Here is a 17,612-nt window from a genome sequence, read left to right on the forward strand (position 1 = left end):
GAGACACCTTTTACAAACAGTGAATCTTAGATTAAAAAATTTTGTTTTACCTTCACAAAGACTAAGATATATTTTACAACTATACTGGTACAGACAGTAAGAAAAAAATGGAAAATTGTAATTCCAGAATACAACAAAGTAGGCATGAAAACCTGCTTTCAGTTTATTTCAATAAGTGACTCAGAAGCTAGAAAATGTGATACATACATCAAAATACATCCAAAGTTTACATCCTGATGGTCACCTTAAATAAATTTAGTGAGTCACAATAAGTTACTGCTGACTTGCAATGATTAATAATGAGGATATTAATTATATTCTTGAATTGTGGCACCTATGTTTAGTGACCAAAAAACCAGAATGATTGTCACATCAGCAATATTTATTGAAATGACACTAAAGACACAATATATGTATTTACTCTTCACCTACTAGATTTAAGACTTTGATTAGATCATGTGATGATACATGCAGGACATCCTGGAATTATTGCATATCAAAAGGACAACTCTGCTGACAGCTTTCCCTTGAAACATCTGCAAGTCACCAAATTCCAGAGAGCGTATGTCTGGAAATGGTATCAATGACATACTGTTAATGGGTGAATCACTTATCTGCAAAAAGTCCCCCACTTCAGTTGCCATTAGAGGTCACTGATTATTTTTATTCAGGAGAAAGGAACATTTACATTAGCTACAGTTTTTCCTGTACAATGCCTAAAGTCTATGTTAAGGACAATCAATCAGAAATTTACAGGGAAACCACCATGATGACCATCATTGTGTGGGGAAAGAGAGGGCTGATGCATATCCCTAGTAATATAAATAGGACAACTGTCAAATTTCAGGCAACCAGAATCCTGTTTCTTCTATAAAATTCTAGCTTAGAAGGAGACCACTGAAATTATCTACCTAAAAGAGACAAACACAAATATTTTCAAGATAATCAGCTGAGCTAAGTAAATAGAGACCTATGGCTGCCACATAGAGACATTTAGATTCACGTACTAGAAAGAGAGGGGCTTCCCAGCTGTCTCAGTGGTAAAGAATCCACCTGCTAACGCAGGAGCTTCAGGAGAAGTGGGTTTGATCCCTGGGTTGGGAAGATCCCATGGGGGAGGAAATGGCAACCCACTCCAGTATTCCTGGGATAAGCCAATGGATAGAGAAGCCTGGTGGGCTACAGTTTATGGGGTCACAAAGAGTCAGACAGGACTAAGCAACTGAGCACCTACACACTTGAAAGACAGAGACCACTGTTCTGTGAACTCTGATTCACCCGATCCTCTTGTTTTTAAATGATTTCTGAAAGAAACTGAGAATGATAAAGATCATGCAGCTTTTCAATAGCAAGGCCCATGTTACAACTCAATTCTACTAATATATTCAATTTGGGTTTGATTTATAATCAAAGCTAGGGACATTTTAACATGTGTGAAATAATTTATATATTTCCTAAGCTCAAATTTGCAAGAAAGAAGATCTATACATTTTATTTTAAACTATCAATTTATGACTTTTCATTTAGAAATCTTGGCAGAATAATTATTATAGTTTTTTAAATGCTTGATTTACACAACTAATTTATACTTTATTTTTTCTTATTTTCTCAACTGTGCTTATCATGACATGCTATACTTTGTTCCTATATGTACTGTACACTCCCTTTCAATAAGAAGTATATATCTACATACTTGTACAGACACTTCAATTGTTTTCTGATACATCTACAGACTAGGTGGCCAATGGATAAATTTTACATATGGCCTAATTCTCTAAAAAGTTAGTCAGTGAAATTGTTTCTTCAGTAACATGGTACATAATGGATTATTAACCAACTAAATTGCAGGATTTTATTTAAATGAATTCTTGAACTACAGCTAGGATTCCAGATGGCTGGTATATTTAATAGGCAATGTGGGAAAATGTAGATGGAGAGCTGTCTCAAAAATTATTAAATAAGTGTTAAAATTTTTGGACATACTGGCGATACTACTCAAACATTGCAAAATGCTTTTTACATTAAGTACCACTAATAAACAGGTGAACTCATAAGCACAAATTCTCACCTTTAAACAGGGGACAGAATACATATAAAAGCAAGGTCCTAAATAAATTATAAATTTATAACCAGATGTTGTAAGGGTATATTAAAAAAATATGCTCTCTAAAACTAATAGCCAGCTCATTAAGGACACAGTCACCTTCTGTTTTTCTAATAGTTACATTGTAAATGAACACCATAGAAAATAGATATTATGGAAAAAATGGCCACAAGTTAATAGAGGGAAAATAAAGGAAAGGAAAATGGACAATTTGAGAACTTATCCTCAATGCCTTTGGTCTATGTATTAGGTCCTAAAAGAAAAAAAAAAAAAACTGCATTTTATTAAACCATGATGGAAGCCAGTATTTTATTTTTATAAAACATAAAGGTTAAAGTATCTTCTTTCAGAAATACTTAAGTGCAGTTAATATTTATCCCCTAATGGTATAAAAAATTTATATTTAGAGGGCATATGCCAAAATCATTGCAGATGGTGACTGCAGCCATGAAATTAAAAGATGCTTGCTCCTTGGAAGAAAAGTTATGGCCAACCTAGATAGCATATTAAAAAGCAGACACATTACTTTGCCAACAAAGGTACATCTAGTCAAAGCTATGGTTTTTCCATTAGTCATGTATGGATGTAAGAGTTGGACTATAAAGAAAGCTGAGCACAGAAGAATTGATGCTTTTGAACTGTGGTGTTGGAGAAGACTCTTGAGAGTCCCTTGCACTGCAAGGAGATCCAACAAGTCCATCCTAAAGAAAATCAGTCCTGAATATTCATTGGAAGGAGTGATGCTTAAGCTGAAACTCCAATACTTTGGCCACCTGATGTGAAGAGCTGACTCATTGGAAAAGACCCTGATGCTGAAAAAGATTTAAGGTGGGAAGAGAAGGGGATGACAGATGATGAGATGGTTGGATGGCATCACCGACTTAATGGACATGAGTTTGAGTAAGCTCCAGGAGTTGGTGATGGACAGGGAGGCCTGGTGCTTTAGGGCAATTTTAGTGGACTGAGAGAAAATACAGAATTTTAGTGAACTGAGAGAAAATTCAGATTTCAAGGGTCTATTTAAAGAACAGCTGGGTAGTCAGTTTATCTCTGATGGCATCATCTTTGTCAAGGACTTTCAAAATATTCTCAGCATATGAAAATTCACTAACATTTGCACACATCGATTTAATCTGTAGAATTGACTGTTCCAGATATAATTATAGCTATGTTTATTTTCATGAAATTCCTTTTTTTATAGTAAACTTTAAAAATAAAATGTTACTATTAATCATAAGACATTGCTGAAATTGTCTTTGATCTTAATATTAACTTGGAAAGGCCAGTGAAGACATAAATAATGAGCAATGCCTGTAACTATAGCAACAAAGTCAAACATGGTAACTAGAAAATGGCAGACTTAACATCTTTCTAGGCAAGAGGGCCCTGACTCTGCTCTCTCTTTACATGGTGACTACATTTACCGTTTAAAAGAAATACTTAAATATTACTAAAAGGAATATGAAAAAGAAAGTAGTTGGAATAATATTACTAAGAGGACAGTATTATTTTAGACAAAATATTAGGAAATATGAGAACCAACCCACTAGAAGAAATATTATTTATGAACTTGTGTGCAGTAATAAATTTCCTAGAAAGAAACAGACCATAAACAGATAAAATACTAAAGAGAAAAACAAGACTATATTCACAGTGAATGCATGCAATATACTTTTATTAGAAACTGACAGTCATAAACTTAATCTGAATAGAAATGTAAATAACATAATGAATTGATTGGATGTGATATATACTGATATATTTATATTTATAGAATCCTATACCATAAAGAGAAAATACATGCATTTTAAAACAAATGGAATAGAACATATGAAACATTTACAAAATTTTATTGGACACCAGGTCTTAAAAAAATTTATTTTTAATATGTTATGTTGGACACCAGTTTGCATATATTATATTTTGTGTATTTTAATAATTTATTATATACATATATTGTTAAATATGACTTCCTTGCAGCTATATGTATTTATGTGACTAAGGTCTTGCTAATATAATGGAGTGGAAATGAAGAGGGCAACTTCTGTAGCCCTTGTTACAAGTAAGTTATTTGCCTTAGATTTTCTTTCTTTCTTCTTTTCTGTAAGCTGGATCTCACATAGGCACAAATGAGATTTCACTCTGCAGACAAGTGAGGCACCTCAGGGAGAGCAGAACAATCAAGATGGAAGAAACAAGAACACTTGAGCGACCTTGTGGAGCAGAACTGTCCCTCTGGCCTGGAGCAAGCAGACTGCCATATAAGAGAGAAATACATTTCCATCCTATTTAAGCTACTCTAGTATTTTGCTACAGAAACTTAGAATTGATGCTAAAGCATTTTTCAGAGGATTTAAAACCACTGGAAAGATGCAGATCCTTTCCAGTTAATGCAGACATGTCTGTATAGGATTTCAATTACTTTGGTATTATAAACCATCCCACGCTAACTCACTACACACATGTACTCTATTACCAGCAAGTTGATGTCAGAACTATCTAAATCCTTTTATCTACAGTACATTGTTCCCAATTTTCAGTTCTCCCATGATTCAAGATTGCACTCAAATATTTAATGAGAAAACTGCTGTTTTAAACAAAGGCTAACTTTTTGCATATCATAAAAATTATATATATATATATATATAAAACTGCCAAAGGGATCAAAGATTCTACAAAGTATTTAAATTAGTAGACAGTTTCATGCATTTCTACCTCAAATCAATTAAGTTTGAGAGTTTTGTTCTAAGTAGAGAGATAACAGACTGCAACTTAGGCTTATAAAATCTAGTTGTTAGATTGAAAACAGACTTGAAGAAAAAGGTGTTGATTTCTGAGTGTCAACTACATGCTTCACGTTGTTCTCTTATCATATGCCTGTGTACAGCTAATAATCTCCAAGATTTTGATGTATTTAATTTGTAGTATTTCATCTTATCTTTTAAAAAATCCTTATAAAGAAATTATTATTAAATCTATTAATCGGTTGGAGATCAGAGTTGTGAAATGGCTGCTGTGGAATGTGAACAAAGATCTCTCTAATCACTGGACTGTTTTAGAAAAAGAGTAAACTTTGAGAACTAGAAATAATTTTCTAAATCCTTGAACTTTTTTCCAGTGTAAAAACTATGACAAAGAAACCTGTCATTAGTCTAGATATTGGGGTTTAGATATCCCATTGATGAGAAACTTACAATGCTTAAACAGAAAATTTAAATTTTAGTGTATTTAAATAAAATATAGACAGGTAAGCATTTATTTTGGAGAAGGAAAGGGCAACCCACTCCAGTACTCTTGCCTGGAAAATTCCATGGATGGAGGAGCCTGGTAGGCTACGGTCCATGAGGTCACAAAGAGTCGGACATGACTAAGCAACTAACACACACATACACACAAGCATTTATTTCATTTAAAGGAACTTGGAAACATTACATAAATCTAAACAACAATTTATATCTTTCTGAAGTTCATCAAATATTTATAAATTTATCATTCACCAAATATTCATGGAATACTGAATTTGGCAATTAGCAATATTTAGCAATATATTTTTATTAAATATCAGCAGACTTTATTAAATTTGGTCAACAAATTTTAATCTATTTATTAATATCTAGCTCTTTCTTTTATTCTCCACCATTGCCACATTGCTTTTCTCTGACTTCTTTAAAAGAAATCTTTCTTTACAAATATAAAAGTGGAGCATTCTGGATATATTTATCAACAAATACTTGTTAAATAATGCTATCTTTCAAGAAAGTGGTGTTAGGCATATTGAGAGACAAGAGAGAAAGAAAAGAATTCATAAATCACAAGGAACTTGTTAGGTTATTTAGGAGAAAAAAAACTGATATAGCAGAAATAATACAGTGTATAATAAGAACTGAGAATTGAAACTGAGAAGCAGAATATGTAAAGCAAATATAAATTCAGAGAAAGAGGTGGTTAGTGATGGTGAGAAGTCTTCTGTGAACCAGAGAGGACATTAGAGAATGACTCATTGCCAACTTGTTTATTAAGCTTATTCAAGTGTTTCTTTTAGAAGAGACAGCCATTATGGACATTTGTGTTTTTAAGACCAGTACTTAACATTCAAAACACATTTCAAAACAATAAATATATAATATAAACTTTATAGGATCTATGTCTTGGACTTCTGTAGTATTTTATTATGAATTTGAAATATTCTCCATGTAAATTCTTCTACTATTGTACTGTGTACAAGTCGTAGTCAAGGTAGGAAAACAGAAACAATTATTGTTAAACAAAACAAAATAATAAGAGAATTTTATAGAGGAAATTAGTTAGGCTGATATTAGAAAACAAAACAAAACAAGAATGCTAACATGGAAAGAAATAGTAACTGTAAGAAGTAGGTAAGAGCCCTAACTAAGGCTAAGGGACCAAAAGGAAGAGTAGGGTTATCAAGTTAGCAGTTCAGAGGAATGACCCTGCAGATCTAGAACCAAAGAATTTGAGGGGGAGATGCTGTAGGGTTAACATTAATCTCTGGAACCTCAAAGAAGACCCCTGTGTAGCTGGGCCCAGACCCTGAGGGAGGAAGGCCAGCTGGGATGCTGACTTTGCTGTCAAGGCCACTTCTAAGAGGAGTGAAAAACCTGGGAACTAGAGGTGATTGCTACTGCACCTGGTAGAGAGGGCCAAGGCTGGAGCAATGCCAACAAGAACAAACAAACAGATAAACGAAATTCCTTTCTCCCCTCTCCTGTTTTTTTGCACTTGCTCTAGTGTCCCTATGGCAGAACCTAATGGGGAGCCAACTGGCAAAGAAAGGTGGTTGGCAGAGGACCAGCCACAGCATCAAAATACTCCATATGGAGGATGAACTCATAGCTGACAACAACAGTTTAATAACTAACACAATTATGTTCTAAGATGAGGACTGGAATGTAAACATTTCACAATAAACTTACCATTTTACTATGAAATTTAAATCCCTCCCACATAATTTTATTGTACTGCATTTAGCTTTTGTTATTGCTAAATGTACATCTCTCAATGGGAAAAAGAAAATTCTTGAAAGGTGAGTGAATGTAATAATATTTAATATAATCACCAACTATTTAAAGATTATCGCTGAAAGGAAGAAAACATTTTACTTTCTTTAGAGTTGTGTTTAGTGAAAGCAGAATTTTCTCTGGTAAATTAATACAGATGAGAAGGAATTAGGGACTACAGATCATCCATATGTGTGCTAATGAATAACCACTACATACCAAATGAGAAAGACAGAGTAAAAGAAGGCTAAATGATGATACTAACGAGCAGCAGCTGTGGAACATTCTTCATGCTTTTCCTACTTTTGTAGGTGAAGCAGAAAATCCCTGTCTGTAATCAAGGTGCTGGCTGGATTAGAATTATTTTAAGGCTCTGTTGGGGGGAGATCTGCTTTCAAGCTCAGCCTTGTAAGTGTAAGGACAGGCTCAGGTCCTTAATGGTCACTGGCCAGAAACACAAACTCCTGGCTATATGGGAATCCCTTAAGGTAGCTGTGAAATAAAGAAATATATATATATATATATCTTCCCCCTGGTTCCTAACACAGGATTCCTAAAACTCTTGTAAATAGAATTGCCAGGAGAATATTTTTTTCTAACATTTAGAGTTTGAGCCCAGTTCTCAGCACAGAAAACTGTAATTACTTTAGTGATAGGAGCATCTGACACCAAACTCCCAAATCCCTTGAATTTTCTGGCTGATAGAAACGGCTTTTGTTCTTATGAGATGACTTGGTAGGCTCCTAGGTGGGAGCTGATAACCAGAAAGACCTACCTAAGATTAGACGTTTGAGACTTTCAGCCCCATGTCCCCATTCTCTGGAGAGGAAAGAAGGGCTGAAAATGGAGTTAATGCTCCATCAGGCCTACATGATGAAGCTTCCATAAAAACACCCATAATATAAGGTTTGTGAGCTTCTGGGTGGGTGAACACACTCTTGTATCAAGAGAGGGCCCAAAGCTCTGGTACCAGGGACCCTTTCAGACCTTGCCCTATGTATTTCTTCTCTTTTGTACATCATCTGTATTCTTTTTTTTTTTTTAATTTTTTAAATTTTATTTTATTTTTAAACTTTACATAATTGTATTAGTTTTGCCAAATATCAAAATAAATCCACCACAGGTATACATGTGTTCCCCATCCTGAACCCTCCTCCCTCCTCCCTCCCCATACCATCCCTCTGGGTCGTCCCAGTGCACCAGCCCCAAGCATCCAGTATCGTGCATCGAACCTGGACTGGCAACTCGTTTCATACATGATATTTTATGTTTCAATGCCATTCTCCCAAATCTTCCCACCCTCTCCCTCTCTCACAGAGTCCATAAGACTGTTCTATACATCAGTGTCTCTTTTGCTGTCTTGTACACAGGGTTATTGTTACCATCTTTCTAAATTTCATATATATGCGTTAGTATACTGTATTGGTGTTTTTCCTTCTGGCTTACTTCACTCTGTATAATAGGCTCCAGTTTCATCCATCTCATTAGAACTGATTCAAATGTATTCTTTTTAATGGCTGAGTAATACTCCATTGTGTATATGTACCATAGCTTTCTTATCCATTCATCTGCTGATGGACATCTAGGTTGCTTCCATGTCCTGGCTATTATAAACAGTGCTGAGATGAACATTGGGGTACACGTGTCTCTTTCCCTTCTGGTTTCCTCAGTGTATTCTTTATCATACCCTTTTTATAGTAAAGTGCTAAACTTAAGTGTTTCCTGGGTTCTATGAAATGTTATAGCAAATGATCAAATTCAAGGAAGGAATCATGAGAACCTCTGATTCACAGGCAAGGCAGACACAAGTTTTGTGTAACATGGGGATCTAGTACTTCAGACTAGCATGTGAAATGGGTGTGGCTCAGATGGTAATGAGTCTGCTTGCCATGCGAGAGACCCCAGTTTGATCCCTGGGTTGGAAAGATTCCCTGGAGAAGGAAATGGCAACCCACTCCAGTATTCTTGCCTGGAAAATCCCATGGACAGAGGAGCCTGGTGGTATATATAGTCCATGGGGTCACAAAGAGTCGACATGATTAAATGACTAACAATTTCAAAAATTTGGGGTAGAGTGCAGTCTTGTAGAACTAGCCCTTAACCTATAATGTCTGCGCTAACTCTGGTTTAGGGTCAGAACTGAGTTGTAGGACACACAGCTGGTATTGCAGAGAACTGCTTGGTGTAGGAAAACTCCCCATTCATTTAGTATCAGAAATGGTATGAGGGAGGCAGTAGTGTGAGAGTAAAAAAGAAACACACAGGGAGTAATTTTCCTATACAGCAGCTCACAGCACAGAATAGGGGGGAAGAGAGCCAGAGAGATCACCCAACATACATGCCACAATCTTCTTATAATCTGATCTCAGAAATGACAACCCATCACTTCTACTGCATCCTACTTGACAGAAGCAAGTCACTTAGCCTGGTTCACATTCAAAGGCATACATACATGCATAAATACCAGATGGCAGGAATCCTTGGGGACCATGAGAGAGGACCAACCCACATGCTTAAATACTAAGACAACAGGGTGGTCTGTGTTCTGTGCTCTGAGAGAATCATACAGAAGAGGTGGCATCAAATTTCTGAAGACTTCGGAATCTACTATTTGCAATATTTTTGCAATAGACTTGTCAGTATCATATGCTTAAATAAGGTAGGCTACAAAAATGGGAGGAAACACACTTGTGTGCTTTGGAGTCATTTTCAGTTCCATAATGATTCTTCCCCTAAAGCTAGTTTCCTATAGTGATCAGCTCATTAGATCAATAATGTTATCTCTGGGATGATAATGCTCTTTGTGCTGTGATCTCTGGGGCTTTTTCCTTACGATGCAAGTTGGCTACCACAACTTCAGGCATCGTACCTTAGGTCAAGGAAGGAAGGAAAGAAAAGAGATGGGACTAGCAAGTATACTTCTCCTCTCATGAAGAGGAAACCTCAGAAGCTTTCTAGAACACTCTGCTTATATAACAGTGTTCCTCACTAGACCAAAGAGATTGAGATCACTTTGACAGGTTTAGACTGATGATGATTTATCTCTGGGATGGAAAAAAGAATGCATTTCTGTCAGTTGAAAAATCAGATCTTCGTAGAAACAACAAAGGGAAAGGTTTTTCAACATGTAATGAACAATCTGTCACATTTACAACCAGGTTTCTGAATAATATCAATTGTTTATCCCTTCCTTGCATATTTTTGAATTAAAAGAAACTATTAGTATTCTAATTTATTTCTACCTTCTATTTTATCATATTCAATTATTAACTGCAGGAGGAAAAAAGTGATGCCAGATGAAGTTAGATGAATCAGGGGCCTTAAGGCAATAAAACTTAGCTTTAATTTTGGAGTTGTTAACTTACTTCTTGACAAAAATATATTAGAACAACAAAAAAAAAAAACACAGAGGGAATATACATGAGATGTTAGTAACAAAACTTCTTTTTATAAAGAAATCGTTAACTAGTAGAAAGCCAGTTATCAGGACTGTTACTTGTTTTTTCATTAAAAAGTCTGCACCTATTATTTTAAAGTCTGATTTAATTATAGATGGTGATGTTGCTCAGTCGCTAAGTCAAGTCCAACACTTTGTGACCCCATGGACTGCAGCATGCCAGGCTTCCCTGTACTTCACTATCTCCCTGAGTTTGCTTAAACTCAGGTCCATTGAGTCAGTGATACCATCCAAACATCTCATCCTTCTCCTCCTGCCCTCAGTCTTTCCCAGCATCAAAGTCTTTTTCAAGGAGTCAGCTCTTTGCATCAGGTGGCCAAAGTATTAGAGCTTCAGCTTTCAGCACCAGTCCTTCCAATGAATATTCAGGGTTGGCTTCCTTTAGGATTGACTGGTTTGATCTCCTTGCTCTCCAAGGGACTCCCTAGAGTCTTCTCCATCACCACGATACAAAAGCATCAATTCTTTGGTGCTCAGCCTTCTTTATGGTCCAACTCTCACATCCATACATGATTACTGGAAAAACCATAGCTTTGACTATATAGATCTTTGGCAGCAAAGTGATGTCTGCTTTATAATACACTGTCTCGGATTATAACTTTCTTCTAAGGAGCAAGGGTCTTTTAATTTTGTGGCTGCAGTCACTATCTGCAGATTTTTAAGCCCAAGAAAATAAAATCTGCTACTGTTTCCATTTTCTCCCTACCTATTTCCCATGAAGTGATGGGACCAGATGCCATGATCTTCATTTTTTGAATGTTGAGTTTTAAGCCAGCTTTTTCACTTTCCTCTTTTTCCCTCATCAAGAGGCTTTTTAGTTCTTCACTTTCTGCCATTAGAGTAGTATCATTTGCATATCTGAAGTTGTTAATATTTCTCCTGGCAGTCTTGAATCCAGCTTGTGATTCATCCAACCTGGCATTTCACGTGATGTATTCTACATATAAATTAAATATGGAGCGTGACAATCACAGCCTTGACACACCCTTTTCCTAAATTTAAGCCAGTCCATTGTTTCATGTCTGGTTCTAACAGTTGCTTATTGACCTACACACAAGTTTCCCAGGAGGCAGGTATAGTGGACTGGTATTCCCAACTCTTTAAAAACTTTCCAGAGTTCATTGTGATCCACACAGTCAAAGGTTTAGCATAGTCTATGAAGCAGAAGTAGATATTTTTCTGGATATCCCTAACTTTCTCTATGATCCAATGGATACTGGCCATTGGATCTTTGCTTCCTCTGCCTTTTCTAAATCCAGCCTGTACATCTAGAAGTTCTCAGTTCATAGGCTTTTGATGTCTAGCTTGAAAGATTTTGAGCATTTCTTTGCTAGCAAGTGAAATGAGTACAATGGTTCAGTAGTTTGAACATTCTTTGGCATTGCCTTTCTTTGGAACTGGAATGAAAACTGAATTTTTCTAGTCCTGTGATCATTCTGGCATGTTGACTACTGCACTTTAGCAGCAGCATCTTTTTGGAACTGAAATAGTTCAGCTGGCGTTCCATCGTGTCTTCTAGCTTTGTTTGTTGTAATGCTTCCTGAGGCCCACTTGACTCACACTCCAGGATGTCTGGCTCTAGATAAGTGACTACACCATCATGGTTATCTGGGTCATTAAGACATTTTTTGTACAGTTCTTCTGTGTATTCTTACCACCTATTCTTAACTTCTGCTTCTCTTAAGTCCTTGCTGTTTCTGTCCTTTATTATACTCATCTTTGCATGAAATGCTCCCTTGGTATCTCCAGCTTTCTTGAAGAGATATCTAGTCTTTCACATTCTATTCTTTTCCTCTATTTCTTTGCATTGTTTACTTAAGAAGGCTGCCTTACCTCTCCTTCCTATTCTCTGGAAATCTGCATTCAGTTGGGTATATCTTTCTCTTTCTCTTTGCCTTTTGCTTCTTTTCTCAGCTATATATGTAAGGCCTCCTCAGACAACCATTTTGCCTTTTTGTATTTCTTTTTCTTCTGGATGCTTCTGGTTACCGCCTTCTGTGCAATATTATGACTCTCTTTCCATAGTTCTTCAGGCACTCTGTCTACCATTGATAAAACGTGGTCCATTGGAGAAAGAAATGGCAAACCACTTTAGTATCCTTGCATCAAAAAACCCATGAACAGTTGAAAAGGTAAAAATATATGACAACAGAAGATAAGCCCCCAGGTCAATAGGTGTCCAATATGCTACTGGGGAAGAGAGGACAAGTACCTCCAGAAAGAATGAACCAGCTGGGCCAAAGCAGAAATGATGCTCAGTTAAGGATGTGTCTGGAGGTGAATGTAAAGTCCGATGCTGTAAAGAACAATATTGCATAGGAATCTGGAATGTTAGGTCCATGAGTCAAGGCAAATTGAACATGGTAAAAAAGGAGAGGGTAAGAGTGAACATCAACATTTTAGTGAACTAAAATGGATGGGAATGGGCAACTTTAACTCAGATGACCATTATATCTACCACTGTGGGCAAGAATCCCTTAGAAGGAATGGAGTAGTCCTCATAGTTAACAAAAGAGTCTAAAATACAGTGCTTTGGTACAATCTTAAACATGACAGAATGATCTCAGTTCATTTCCAAGGCAAACCACTCAATATCACAGTAATCCAAGTCTATGCCCCAACCAGTATTGCCAAAGAAGCTGAAGTTGAACAGTGCTATGAAGACTTACAAGTCTTTCTAGAACTAACACAAAAAAGATGTCTGTTTCATCACAGGGAATTGGAATGCAAAAATAGGAAGTCAAGAGATACCTGGAGTAACAGCCAAGTTTGGCCTTGGAGTACAAAATGAAATAGGGCAAAGATAACAGAGTTTTGCCAAGAGAACACACTGGTCAAAGCAAACAACCTCTTCCAATAACACGAGAGATGTCTTTACACATGGACATCACCAGATAGTCAATACCAAATCAGATTGATTATGTTTTTTACAGCTGAAGATGGAGAAGCTCTATACAGTCAGCAAAAACAAGACCTAGAGCTGACTGTGGCTCAGACCATGAGCTCTTTATTGCAAAAGTTAGGCTTAAATTGAAGAAAGTAGGGGAAAACGCTAGATCATTCAGGTATGACTTAAATCAAATCCCTTAAGATTATACAGTGGAGGTGATACATGATGAAACAAATGTAAAATTGTTGTTACTGGTGTTGTATTAATGTGTGCTTTAAAACTTGTACATTGATGCTTAAAGCTACTTAGTCTGTAATGATAGGGAACTTAAACGTTTTAAAATTTAAAAATGGCATTGTGTAGACAGGCTATTGGAAAAGACAAATTAAAAAATGACAAAAACTACATTTAGAAACCTATAATATAATCAAGATTGTACTTCATATTTATGTTGAAAATATAAACTTTAATAAATGGTATTAAGATATTTGGATAGGCATCATATTTTAAACAAAGATTAATATTTGCATTAGATACACTGAGGAATAAAAGCAATAGAACACTATTAAACAATAGACACTAAATGGACAATAGGACAGTAGAGGAGCCAGCCTCTTTTCTTCCTCAGCCCCCTATTGCTGATACTGTGTGACAGCCCTATGACAGGCCCGTAAGTAGAGCAGGAATAAGGGCAGGAATGGACACTATACATGGGCTTCTGCTCAACAGTAACACATCAAGAGTGGCTCCAGAGTGGCTTTGTTAGGATATTAAATCATGACTAATGATAGAATTCCACATATCAATAAAATTTCTTTTATAGAGCCTTATTTCTATACCCCTTAATATTCTACCCCCCTTTATCCCCAAACCAGGCCAGTAGTTTCAAATTCCTATTGATATCTTTTAATTATCCAGTCTTTTGGTAAATCAAACACACACACACACAAAACATACAAAACACTTCTATTTTCATAGCAGAAATAGTCATTTTCTGCCAGTGAGGTGATGATACTTGACCTTAGTCACTGATTTAAAAACAATAAAGTAATTGATTAAAAAAAAAGTTCATGGAAAACAAAATATTCTGTAGAAAATGATAATGAAAATGCAAACAGAAAACTGTGTGATTTGTAACTGAAGTAGAACTTAAGGAAATTTTTTACTTTAGATATCTATATTTTAAAGGAAAAAAGATTTATAATAAATTATCAAGATTTATAAATTAAGAAGCTAGATTAAAAATGAATTAAAATCAGTCAGTAGGAATTTAAAAAATAACAAGTAGAAAAGAAGAAATCAATGAAAACAAAGCAAATATTAGAATTAATTAAGTCAAAATCTGGTTCTCTGGGAAGATTAATAAAATCAATCAAGCATATAGGAAGGCAGATAAAGAAATACAAAAATAACACAAAAAGCCAATACTAGGAAAACAGAATGTGATATTACTATAGAATCTAAAATCATTAAATGAGAATATTATAAATAGTATTATGTGGATACACTTGAAAGTTAAATGAAAAGGACGATTCTTTGAAAAATAAGCTATTAAAACTAGTGAAGAATAAAAGAGATAACCCAAAGTAGTATTCTACCTGTACAAGTAATCAAACTCATAATTAAAAATACAACCTAAATGAAAGCTCTGAAGGCAAATACTTGCTTTGGCAAATTTGTCAGACATTTAAGGAAAAAAAAAATACTATCAATCATTTAACCCCCCTTGAAAAAACAGACAAGAGCAAGAAACTTACCAACTTACTGTGTGATACCAGCACAATCCTGATATAAATTCTGATCAAAACATTACCAAAAAATTATGTAACAACAGCCCTTATAAACATAGAAGCAAAATATCAGAAAATCAGACACAAATATATATAAAAGAAAAACACATTGTGATCAACTGGGAATTATTGCAGGGATGCAAAATTAGTATAATAAGTAAAAATCAATAATTTAATTTGCCCCTTAATAGAACAAAGGATAAAATTCATAATCAGCTTAATAGGTACAGAGAAAGCCTTTGACAAAATTCAATATCCATGCACTAAAAAAGTTCTCAGCTCACTTGCAAAATAAAAGAATGTCCTTAATTTGATAGAGGGTATCTAAAAACAAAAAACAAACCAAAAAAATACCTAAATCTTTATGGTGAAATATTGAATGATTACTCTGTAAGACCAGGAACTATGCAAAACTGTCCACTCCAACTTTTTACAGATATTGTACTGTAATGAGTTTTGACAGTGAAATACAGCAACAATTTTGGGAAAGAATAAATCTGTTTATACCCACATACTTGCTTACATAGAAAGTCTTAAGGACTCTACCAAAATAATAAAAATCTAGACTTATTAAGTAAAATTAACATGATTACAGGATATGAAGCCAAAAAAATAATTTATTGCATTTATTTATACAAGGCAATTAAAAATTTAATGACACTATAATATTATCATAAAACATAACATTTACAGGAATACATTTAACAAAAGATGACTAAGACCTAAAGAGCACAAAACATTACTGTGAGAAATTAAAGGCAATTTAATCGATACCTATTCTATGTTCATAGATTGAAAGATTTAATATTATTAAGATGTCTATTCTCCCTAAACTGATTTACAGATTCATTGTATTACCAATCAAAATACCACCAGGAGTTTTTGCACAAATTGACAGACTGATTTGAATATTTATATGAAAATCTAAAGAACCTAAAATAATCTGAATCATTTAAAATTTTTAAATTATTTTTATTTTTAATATAAAAATGTATATAAATATAGGAGTCAAAGTGGTAAGGTAATCACCTGTGTATAAGTGGAGGACAATATATAGTTCCGGTATTTCCAAAATTGTGTTTGAGGAACACTACCATATTAAAGCGGAGAAGGCAATGGCACCCACTCCAGTACTCTTGCCTGGAAAATCCCATGGACGGAGGAGCCTGGTAGGCTGCAGTCCATGGGGTCGCGAAGAGTCGGACACGACTGAGCGACTTCATTTCACTTTTCACTTTCATGAATTGGAGAAGGAAATGGCAACCCACTCCAGTGTTCTTGCCTGGAGAATCCCAGCGACGGGGGAGCCTGGTGGGCTGCCTATGGGGTCGCCCAGAGTCGGACACAACTGAAGCGACTTAGCAGTAGCAGCAGCAGCATATTGAAGATGAAGGCATGAGTTTTATGATCTAATAAAGTTAGTGAAATGTTGCAAACCAAAAGTTCATCTTCAAAGTTTTAACATTTTATGGGTGGAAAGTGATTCTAAAACAAGTATAGCTACTTTTACTTAATATATTGTCTCCCAAACTTTTTAAACCATAGACCATTCTCTCTAAAAATCTCGACTGTTCCATTTAACATTTTTAAACATTTTTACCTTGTGCAGAACAGTGTGGGGAACACATACTAGGCATATTCTCCTCAGCACTCTGTAGTGGGAAAACAAAAGTAGATGCACTGACAGCACAAAAGCAAACAGAAAAGTTATTTCATTATAGCAAATATAATAACTGGAAGTAAAATTGCACAGAGTACACGCCCTCCTTTACATATGGTTTTCATCTAAATGATTAAACATAATTGCCATTTCAATACTTCATTTAACTAGAAATTCTTTTAGGTGAAAGAACTTATACCAATAATTCAGCATAACATAATTTAAGAATTTTCACTGTATCACTGTTACTTCTCAAGTATTTCCTTAGTTAATTTTATGTTCATGGTTAATCATAAATTCCTTGTGGGCTAGAATATGTTTTTTCCCCACTAAACATAATTAAGTGCTGCATACATATTCACCAGGAGTTTAATAAATGTTTTTAATCAATATTTCATGGAAAATATTGAGATTCAGTACCTCCAGAGTTCTTATCTTTTAAACCAGAATTTATATTAATTTGTTTACTTGTTACTTAACATTTAGGTTAAAAAATATATATATATATATAGATAGATATTTCAATTTCAGTTTACATTTTTGAGACTATTTTGAGCTAGTTGGTTATATTGCTACTGCTAAGTCACTTCAGTGGTGTCCGACTCTGTGCGACCCCATAGACGGCAGCCCACCAGGCTCCCCCGTCCCTGGGATTCTCCAGGCAAGAACTCCAGAGTGGGTTGCCATTTCCTT

At 35.2% G+C, this 17,612-nt stretch overlaps 1 protein-coding gene across 2 annotated transcripts in view; it reads right to left on the minus strand.

The window, feature by feature from the left end:
• LOC129646351 (uncharacterized) overlaps positions 1-17,612 on the minus strand; it is a 572,274-nt gene that overhangs the window by 373,653 nt on the left and 181,009 nt on the right. Inside the window, exon 3 of one of the 2 annotated variants that reach the window (XM_055572369.1) lies at positions 16,860-16,911. The exons of the other annotated variant lie outside the window; for it this stretch is intronic. Coding sequence (XP_055428344.1) covers positions 16,860-16,911 — 52 coding nt within the window. The remainder of the gene's footprint in view (positions 1-16,859; positions 16,912-17,612) is intronic. 2 annotated transcript variants of the gene reach the window in all.

The sequence above is a fragment of the Bubalus kerabau genome, chromosome 3 (assembly GCF_029407905.1).
Source record: "Bubalus kerabau isolate K-KA32 ecotype Philippines breed swamp buffalo chromosome 3, PCC_UOA_SB_1v2, whole genome shotgun sequence".
Classification (NCBI taxonomy): domain Eukaryota; kingdom Metazoa; phylum Chordata; class Mammalia; order Artiodactyla; family Bovidae; genus Bubalus; species Bubalus kerabau.